Source organism: Camellia sinensis, chromosome 12 (genome assembly GCF_055761805.1).
Source record: "Camellia sinensis isolate YWXY chromosome 12, ASM5576180v1, whole genome shotgun sequence".
NCBI lineage: Eukaryota > Viridiplantae > Streptophyta > Magnoliopsida > Ericales > Theaceae > Camellia > Camellia sinensis.
Window position 1 is genome coordinate 63,649,731 of NC_138972.1, and position 10,900 is coordinate 63,660,630.

At 35.8% G+C, this 10,900-nt stretch overlaps 1 protein-coding gene across 4 annotated transcripts; it reads right to left on the reverse strand.

Moving 5' to 3' along the window:
* Positions 1–5,045: 5,045 nt before the first annotated feature.
* Positions 5,046–10,331, reverse strand: LOC145804536 (protein ROOT PRIMORDIUM DEFECTIVE 1-like). 4 transcript variants are annotated; one of them, XM_082898819.1, is made up of 3 exons: positions 8,722–10,331; positions 5,832–6,100; positions 5,046–5,268 (listed from the first exon to the last, which is right to left on the reverse strand). In XM_082898819.1, the coding sequence occupies exon 1, from the start codon at positions 10,255–10,257 to the stop codon at positions 8,902–8,904; it is 1,356 nt and encodes a 451-aa protein (XP_082754945.1). In that variant the 5' UTR covers positions 10,258–10,331; the 3' UTR covers positions 5,046–5,268; positions 5,832–6,100; positions 8,722–8,901. The 4 variants fall into 4 exon arrangements, with proteins under 4 accessions (XP_082754945.1, XP_082754946.1, XP_082754944.1 ...); XM_082898820.1 differs by lacking the exon at positions 5,832–6,100 and adding an exon at positions 6,337–6,723; XM_082898818.1 differs by lacking the exon at positions 5,832–6,100 and adding an exon at positions 6,262–6,723.
* Positions 10,332–10,900: the final 569 nt, after the last annotated feature.

Here is a 10,900-nt window from a genome sequence, read left to right on the forward strand (position 1 = left end):
TCCACCTTGTTGCTTGGGTTTCTACACTTAAGGTAGGAAATTTCTACACTCTAATATGATTTTTAGCTTAGTTATTTGCTATTATATATAGATGATGAGATATGGTTGTGGTTTGGACAAATCTAGGATTTGGGTGTGAGATAAAAAGAGGAGTTTTAAATGAGTATGAGGCTTTGATAGATGATCCTGTTATGCCAAAATAGTTGATTTTGGTGTTTGGGTTGATATTTGAAAAAATGGAGATTTTGTCCTAATTTGATCAAACTATTATTTTGTATAAATAATTAGGAATTTACATTGAAAATGTGAAATTGGAAGGATTGTGATTGTAAATGGTGATATTGGATATGTATTATCTCACCTATGTAAACTTTGAATAAAATATTTATTTGAGATTGAACATCTCTTTAGAAATAATTGAATTGAGCTATCGGTGGAGGATAGCCATGATTGTTGTAGAAATTGTATGAGGATTAGGCGATTTAATACTAATTCATTGTTGGTGTCATTGAATATGACCATGTTATAAATACATTGTATATGTATGTTTACTGGGAGGAGAAAGGGGATGTACTCCATATATGATTATGTTTATAAATACATTGCATATGTATATTTGTTTGGGAGGAGAAAGGGGATGGACTCCATTTAAATCAAGTTGGCCAGAGTGTTTTAGGTGAAAGACCCAAAATTTTATATATAAATGGGTGCCGATTCCTTTGGACGAAATATCTGTAAAATGGCAAAGTTTGAAGTGTTTACTTGTGTTTTGTATAGTTGGAAAACCATTGAGTTGTAATCTCATTTTGGTTGTGAAAAGACAATGAATTTAACTCATGAATTGAGTAGCATATGTGAATTGGGATCGAATTGAAAGGAAATGGAAATAAAGTTAGGTCTTAGTAGCATAAGAACATGCAGGCCTTGTGAATGTTTTAGTATCGGTATTGTTTATGTACGTGGTATTTATACATTTGCTAAACTTCATATATTGTGCTAGATTATCTCTACTGGGCTATTGGCTCACCCTATACGGGAATATCATTTTCAGGTGCAGGTGAGATATTTCCTCCAAGGCAATAGCATGAATGGACTTTCAGGAAGCAAGAGCTTCTTAATTATGCATTATGTGTATATGTTTGTTATTTGTAAAGCCAATGGCTTAAGATGTAATGAGCGAGACTCAATTTGTGTAACCAAGCATGACCTGGAAAGATGTAAGCCTACATGGCATTTAACTGTTTATTAAGCATGTGAACTCTGATGTATAAAAGTATGATATTTCTCATATTTATTCCGTATATAAGTTATCTTTATTGTATTATTTTGGGGGCGTTACAGTTTGAATGGTTTCCCTGATCTCAAGAGGAAAACGGAGCACTAGAGAAGGTTCTGGGAATTTTGATTGTTTGGCTTTCGAGTAGGATTGAGCTTTCTTGGAAGCTATGGCTAAGGTTTTCGTAGAAGCTAAAGGGATGAAAGAGAAGCAATGTAGAGCAAAGAAGCAAAAGTGAAGTTTCAATTTAAATTCCTAAGCTTATATTGCCTGGGTCACTTCTATTTTTTGGGCCATATTAAAGTTAGGCTTGTAGGTTTGGGCTTGCAAAGTTGTCCATATCAATAAATATTCATTCAAGGTAGAACCCAGTTTTACCTTAAATGGGAGGGGGCATTGTTGGCACCATAAATTTGAAATCTTCTATCGACAGGGGCATGGAAATGTGCAAAAAAGATCCAAGAGTTAAGAGCATAAAGTTAGTGGCTCAAGAAAGAAGACTGAAGGTGTGACATATGGCAGTTTCAGAAAGAATGAGAGCTTAAGTTAGTTATAGCAGTTGCAGATTATGGACAGATATGGAAGGCCAGCAAATTGACACATGGCAACATGGTATGGCTAGTGAAACCATGAAAAAGCTGAAAATTTGAGAGAGAGAGAGAGAGAGAGAGAGAGAGAGAATTCACAACTCATGTGAAATTTAATAGTAGTGTAACTTATTTAGGAGTAATTCTTGTACTTATGAGTAGTAGTATTTGTAACCCAGTTTAGCCCTATCGATTATAATCGTATTTTAAAATTATAATTTAATTCTTATAATTAAGTGACAAGTTTAAGTGTTATCAATTAAATTTTTATTTATTTGTGTTTTTTTCTTCACATTACACTAAAAGAAATTCTTAAATTTGTTAAGATATAAAATATTAACCACATTACTTGATTAAATTATTTGTGAAAATTAATTTTTTATGTCAAAACCTATTTAACCTAAACTAAATTTTTACTAACAAGTGGTTAGGCTAATAATGAGCAGTCCTATCATGCCATCAGATCCGATGACTTTGAAGCCATGAATGAAAACAATACCCTAAGGTCATGTTTGTTTGGGTGGACATGAGCTTGGGATTTGACTAATAGTCCAATAAAATTATTAATCCGATATTTGGTTAAACAATTGAAGTACGGACTAATTATTTTAAACTTGACTATTAGTTAAGATAGGATACATAATCCAACGGATTCATAATCCTAAGACTATTAGTCATGGGAATGCTAATTCATTCCGCCCAAACAAACATGACCTAAATTGACAGGTAACATTTAAATTATAAAATAAGAGATTATTATAATTATTACTATATACTTTAAGCGATGTGACTTGTATAAAAGTTGTTTCATTTCTAACTATCAATTTACACGAATTGCTATGAATGGTCTTGTGACTCACACCCACCATGTACAAGGATCCATACACCCTGGATCCAAGAGAGGACTTCATAAAGATAAGAGATACCTACGTGTAAGTCTTAATAAATAAATTTATTATTTAATAAATTTTATAAAAAAAAATTTGTCATAAAAAAATCACTAATTATAAATTTTAAAGATAATTTATAAAAATCATAATAAAAAAATCATTAATTATCAATTTTTAACGACATATATAAAAAATTGTCAAAATAAATTATCTTTAACAATAATTTTATCAAAATTTATTTTTAATAAGATTTAATAGAAATTAAGTCTAACTATTAAGACCTATTCGTAATTTAAAGATAACAGATTAATAAAAAATACAATTGTCTTGTGTCTTAAAACACAAGCCCCCCCATAAATAAATAAAATTTCTAAGGCCTCGTTTGGCAAGAGACTATTTTAACTAATTAGCCAAAAAGTTACTAAATTAACCAAAAAGCCAACAACCCATACCAAAAAGTCAAAGATTCTCTTTTCTCTCTACTTTTTGCACATCTTTTCGTAATTAGCCAAAAAGTCATCCCAAACATACAAGTTTTTTTTACCTATCTTTTTAACCAAATAGCTAAAAAGTTAATAAATTAGCCTGTTCTCAAACGAGGCCTAAGTACATAACATCGAGAAATGAAAATCCAGGACTGCCCATATCGGCTCCAAGTCCCATAGTAGAAAACTAACTGTGGCGAGTCTCAATTCCATGTCCGCTTCTATCCATTACAACAGGTAATTTGGAAAGTTAGTAAAAAATCAATTTTTGCTTTTTTACCAACTTCTTTTTAAAAAGTCATCAAAAAAGTCAATTTTTTAACTAAAAAAAGCTACTAAGAAAAGTTAAAAAGTCAAAAAGTCAATTTTTTACCAACTTTTCAAAACACTCCATTGAACAAGAGTTCTCTGAAACATACACAAGAGTTCTCCGAAACATATTACAACAAAAGATATATATAAAAAATATATATTATGCAGAAGCGACTTCTTGAAATTTCTGATGTAATCAACGTGGTCATCTTTGTTCATTTCCTGAAAAAGAAAGGGTGAGCTAACAAGTGCAGTAGATAATCGACTTCAAAAGAACACAAGGTATGGGTAGAGCTTTGACAAGGATATGTAATATAAGAAAAATTCATTATAAAGAGGGGTAAGAATTGAAGAATTGAAATTTTATTGTTCTAGTTGGTGAGCAGCAGTCATCTTATTGTGGTGAAAACCCCAATACTGTAGTTGAGGACAAGGAGAGTAGTGGTGCCAGTCCATGGTGTAGATAAAAAGAAGGTTTGAGATATCCAAGAATAGCCAACACTTGAGACATTTAGTGATGTTCAGAACTACCATAGTTTGACTATATTTTAAAGACATTTCATTCGGAATTTCAGCACCATTAACCCGGCAATAAAAAGGTAAGTTTGTCTGGGGTGAAGATGCAGAGAAGAGCTTCGCTTTGATTAAAGAAAAGTTGTGCACAGTGCCAGTATTGATTCTGACGAGCTTCAAAAAGATTTTAGAGGTGTAGTGTGATGCTGGTAGTGTGGATATAGGGGCTGTTCTATCCCAAGAGCAGAAATCAATGGCTATTTTCAGCGAGAAGTGTAGTCCAACAAAAAGTAGAGTACTACAACAGACCATCAGGCCTCAAGGTGCAACTGCATTAAGTCACCAAGCTAACCTGTTGGTAACATTGGCACATGAGATTGAGGGCTTTGAGTTCTTGAAAGACCTCTACCAAGATGTTAAGGATTAAACTGCTGGTGAAAATTCTGGACAAATTGTTGTAGAAGGAAGAAGGAAAATACATGCATGATGCAGTTTATTTGTAGCAACAAACCCCATGATTGGAGTATTAAATATACCTCTATGGTAAAATTCATGAGCTCTCTTGCGTCAGCAAGAAACTTTTTTTGCTTCATTCCCAAATAACATTGCTGGTACATCAATCACAATAAAGCCTTCTATTAGCAAGCGAGTCACACAGGAAAAGTAAGGGAAAGAAAAAATAAAGAAAAAAAGGGCAGAAAGGTTGTTACCACCGTGTAAGAGATTTCATTAATCTCCTCAATGGTGCTGAGTTCCATTCTAGGCAAAGCTCTAGGCTTTGTCAGTATATCATTCAAAATTGGATCACCAATTCCATTTCCTAGGGATAAAAAAACAATTTCAAATTACATTTGTTAGTATAACTGAACATATGGAATACTTCTACAAATGCAAATATACCTACTAAGATTGCAATTCTTTGGCCTCTAGTATGTCTTGTTCAATTGATATTGATATCTCAGTTGATGGACTTGTGGAAAGATTTTTCTTTTTTTTTTCCCTTTAAAAGGTAATAGATCACGAAATGTCACACTGAAAAATGCTCTGCCTGCCATGAATGAATTATAATAATAATTTTACCACATACGCCTGTTACTTGCAAATTTGTAGCGACAATAACTGGCTTCAATTCTAGTGATTCTGATATCAGTCCGCACTCATTATAGACGAATCCACCCCGACTTGTCAAGATTGGGTTCTCTAAACTGAAATACAGCAATTACAATTCAATTAGTAGTATGAAGAAAGCTAAAGAAGGCTACTTGTTAAATCTTTGCTGGAGAATGACGACATAGATACTAAGAGTTGGTTATGGTTATGTCACCAGAAAACAATAATTAAATAAAGCCATATAATCCTTTTTCCTTTTTTCCTTTTTAACTTTGGCCCAACATTCAAGACACTAGCAGCAATAGCTAACATCAAGTGACATTTGAATTAATCCAGTGGCTTCTGATATGAGAAAATCTGTTATGCAATAACTATACGGAAATAACATTTACCAATTTGAGATAACAGGGAAGTGAGGTTAACCAAATCTCAAAGAGGTAAAAAGTTGAATTCATTTGTTGTTGAGCAGAAATTCTCTAGCTCAAATTCTTCAATTTTGGTAAAAACACTTGACCGTCATGGCATTCATGCTCGTCAATTGCAGGTAGCTTAAATTCAGGTTTTTTTTTTTTTTTATAATAAAAAAAAATGGCAGCTCTTGAGATGCAGTAAGTCCTACTGATCTTTAAATTGTGCATAAATTTCACATTTTCCTTACCAAAGATGGTAGCATTGTATCTTTATTTCCTGGGTAACATAAAAGTTTGTTGGGCATCAAGATTGTGTTAAACACTCCGGCATTATGAAAAAAGACTAGCTTTTCATCGATCAAAATGAGCTGTTTATACATTAATTTCCCATCTCTTGAGTATGAAGGGCCTACTCTCCAGACAATTCTAACTTTAATAATCCATTTAATGGTGCAATCAGAGATTTCATGAAGAAATACATAAGGAGTTCCCATTGCAGATGTTACGAGTAACAAACCTGCAACAAAGATAATAAACCCAAAAAAGGGTAAGGGATTCTGGGGAGGGGGGATCATGATTGGATGAGTATACATTCATCAGCAGCTAAAATACTATTTATTCAAATATAACATAAAACTAATAACCATGCATCATAAATTTGGAGTGTAAGCATACTACCACAGCAGCGACGACTTCAGATGTACGTAAGATACAATCATCAAGCTATCACATGTCTTGGCAAAGGCCACTCACTCTCTAAGATTGGTCCGAGCATGCCTCATTCCCAAGGGGGGAGCTCAGCGAGCATCCAGACGACTCTGAACTTTTGCCTCCAATCCAAAAATCCTCTATTGGTCTCCAGGGGGGTGCCAAGGGCACACTCCCAACCTAAGCAGTGCATCCCATGTTGTCTTTGAGGTTGAGGCCTCACTCGGTGGGGTTATCAGCGGGCCAAGCAACCAAGCAGGATGGACCTGAGCACCTTGCAGGTCTGGTGAGGCCGAGTGCAGTAGTAGCACTCAGCTTGCTGATTGGCTCAATTGTCATCAACTGGAGGTGACACATGGTATGCATGGCTTGTAGGAGAAGCCACCGGAGGGTGATGTGGCAATGCCACGTAGCGGGGTTGGGCCCAGGTACCTACACTACACCCGTGTGCCAACATCATTTAATAGTTATGTACAAACAATACTCTTGCTTCTTATTATTTTGCTATCAAGTGAAGTCAATTTAATGAGCATCTTGATTACAGCTGGAGATTTGAACTTATACAGAACAACATCATATAAAAGTTTTGAATAAACAACCTCCTCGTCCCTTTGCCCTTCATTCTCCTTGCTCAACCCCAATTCCTCCAAGATTAGTCATGATTATCACAACATTTGGACATTGTCAAATATACAATTACTTAGCAATGAAATAGCTCCCCAGCCACCTATTGAACCCCAAAATTTCAAAACCCCCACACATACTAAACCTTTTAAAATTTCCTATATTATTTACCATTTCACCCAGAAAATAATGGATTCTTCAACATAAAAGTAAAAACTTTATGAACTAAATTGATTAAATATTGTGTACAAATAAATGATTAACTTGCAATTGATCACAAAAATAAATTAATTCAGAAGCAATGCATCTCTCGTCCTTCAAACTAGACACGTTGCTTGCTTGAACTTCTCAAGTTGAACAACTACATCCTCTCTGAATATCCAAATCCTTGTGAATTGCATTCTCTACTTCTCCAACTAATCATTTATCCCAATCATTTATCCCGTACTTCTCCCTATCAAACCTGTCATATATCTCTCTGAACCTGTCAATTACCCTCTCCTTACTTGAACCCAAATGCTCTAAATCCCTTATCCTCCTACTCATCCTCCACATTGGCCATTCACTGCCAAGAAATTCCTCCTAATGGACAAATTATCCATCATCAGTCTCTAAGAAAGAGCCACTATTGGGCCACCATTACGAAAAAGCAGCAAACACAATGGCGGCAAGGCTTGTTTGATGCCACAGTGGTTCCAATAAAGGCGGCAAGGCGGACAAAGAAGGGTTAGGAACTCACTGCCGAAGATGGTCGTTTCTAAGAAAGCACCACCAGTCGAGCCATTGTAGCCGGTGGCTTCTAGTAAGGAAAGAAAAACAAAAAAAAAGGCTGCAAATATGAGGAAGGATGAAAGTTCTCGCTGTCACAAAGGATCTGATCTAGGCATTGTGGTGAGTAAGGGCGAAGAGCTTGCTACCTTAGTACGGGGAAATAAATGGAAACTGTTAAATGACTAAAAGCAAAAAGGTCAATACAAGTGAGGCCGGAGAGAAAAACTGTGCTAGTGCCCTTCTTGTTATAGTAGATAGATAAGATGAACATGAAAACAATAAGCAGGGCATTGCCAACATACATAACAAAAGTAAGGAGGCCATTTACATCCAAAGATGATATGGAGGCCCTCAAACAAATAAGAAACTAGCCTACACCAGCTATACAGCACACTACAGGTTCAGCAATAACATGAAAAAGTTTGTCCTATTACAAGAATCAGTAAAGCCACAGCTGACCCAAAATGCAGCATACACAGCACCAGCAACATTGATAATGATGCTCGGCATCATCTTTAAAAAATAGCACAGCTGCCCTACACCAGTGCAACATTTGGGAGTCATCAGCACCTTCTGGGCAAGCAACTTCAGGCCACAACGAAAACAACAGAACCAAGCCATATAATAATAACATGGAACTTTCCAAATCAAATATGACAAAGGTTAAGAGTCTGCAACTGAACAATTTCATTATTCTGAATTAACAAATCTTAACATCTATATATTGCAGCAATAGGATTTTATCACAAATCTACGTTAAGAAGATTTCAAGTTCATACTTTTTTTCTGTTCTTTTGACCATGAGAAATACACATACATATTAGTTTTAAAATGATAGGATAATCAAATAGATATGAAAAAAGACGTATATTCCATCCACGAAAAGGAAAACACAAAAAGTTATATTCCAATTTCGTGTTCTCTTTTTATTTTATGAAGCAGGGGATCGTAAATTAGGCTTAAACTACGATTATAGCACACCATGTAGCTTGAAACCATGTAGAACAACAAAGGATTAACACAAACAACACTGACCGAATTAAAGCCTGCTCCCAGTGAGATTTTTCTTGAGAAGTTAACTGCAGGAAGCAATCTTCTTGGTGTTGAAGCACACAACAAGCAACAATCAGACCATAGAGAGTCTAATTAGACAAAAGAGCTACATTCTGAAATGGGTGGTGCAGCCTCTCCATCACCTGACACTTTGGACTGATTTTAAGAGAGCCCATTAAGCTCTTCCTTAGATAAACCACCAATCTCACTGAGCTCATCATCGGTTTTTTTATCATTAAAACCGTCTAGGAATGGAATAACCCAGTCACCATTCGTTGTCCCCCCTTCAATCTCATTGCATACTACATTATTATTCTCATCCCTGGTTCCTTTTCGAGTTCTCAATGCAATAGTATTCCGATGTCCCAGCAAAATAAGGTCCAACATTTTCCTCCGAACAACAGAAATTCGGTTTGGCTCCATCAAACACCCTTTACCATATGCCTCTCTTAAAAAAACTGTTTGGGCATTCCCTTTGGTAGATATATAGAAAATGCCCGGGTGCTTCAAAATAAGCTCTCGCAAGTTAACTTCTATACCCAAATCCTTTCGAAAGTGCACCAACCGTTCAACTTCAACTTTTTTCTCCACAGTCAACCACAAAAACTCATGAAGAATCCCAACAGCTCGCTTCTCAAACCGCTCAATCCCTCCGCAAGTACGAACCTTAACCCCCTCTTTTCTCTCATAAGGCTTCACATAAGGAAGTCTTTGCCAATTCCTCAATTTCTCTCTAAACCCTGCCTCGATCTTAAACCCAGTCGGGAAATTAATAGGAAACGCATACTTTGTTTCGAATTCACTCAACCACTTCTCTCTAAACTCTTTTTCTCTCCACTTTTCGACCTCCCCAACAAAACCCAATTCTCTATCTCTATCAACCAAACCCACAATCTCCAAATCAACCAACCTAAACTCATTTGTATACTTTCCAATTATCGATTCTCGAAAATCTTGGGGCAATCCCAATTCTCTCCTAATCAATCTCAAAGCATGAATGTGAAGTGTACCATTTACAGACATCATCAAAAGCCTTTTAATTCGGCCAACATTCTCCGATTCCGAAACCCTAATAAAACCCTCTTCTTCTTGAATCAAATCACTCATTTTCTTCCTAATTTTACAACAAACGTTTCGCTTAATGGGATGAGTGAATACCTCGAAAACGTGGGGGTATTTTCGGAGGAAAGTTCCAACGGGGATGTTGAGTCCGACGATGTTTTTCCAGCGAGACATGAATTGAACGGAGACGAAAGGGCCGCGCTTTCGCGCGGAGATGAGGCGGTGAAGGGTGAGGACGAGGGTGAGTTTGTGGAGGTGGGTTGTGAGTTTGTCGAGCTTGAGGTCTCTGGTTCGGCTCTCTAGGCGGGTCTGTGCTGTGTCAGATGGTTTTTTCTTCCATCTTCGTTGTGTTGTGGAGTTGAAGGGGCCGAATGGGAATGGTGTTGATGATGGCGAACTGTGAGAAGAGGGTTTGATTTCGAGGATTGTGTGCATGAAGCTTTGTAATGTTCTCATGAATGATGGCGCCCAGTTCTTCAGTGCTGTTTTAGAGAGAGAAAGTCGTAGAGAGATACTGCTGCCAGTGAACAGCCCACTTAGAGCATCTCCAGCAATCCTCACTAAATTAACTACCCAAAATTTCACTTTATTAATTTAGCTGATCCTTTTTTCAATACACATTCCAGCAATACTCTTTACTTTAACTATCCCCTTTAAAATATTATTTCTTTCAACTTTACTCATATATATATATATATATATTAATATATAAATTTGTAAATAGTTTGATCATCATTAATACATAGGAAAAAAGTAATAAAAAAATACATAGCACATGAACAGTTGCTAGCTTCAGGTAGCTAGCAACTGTTGCTTGGATCAAATTGTAGAAGGATTTGATGAGGCTGCTGGAGGTCTCTTTTTCGGCTTTGGCTTGCTACTTTAGTTGAAAATAAGATATAGCAAGCCTCTTGGAGATGCTCTTAGAGGTTGTTTTGGGTAGTTTGGTGCGTAATTTTTTTAAATTTTTTATAAAAAGGGGTGTAATAAAATATTTTTATAAAATTAAAATGATTATTTTATTTTTAGTGATTTTTTAACTTTTGGATAGTCCATTTTAAAGGGTAGAATAGTAATTTTACCTTCTAGCTTTTTTCAC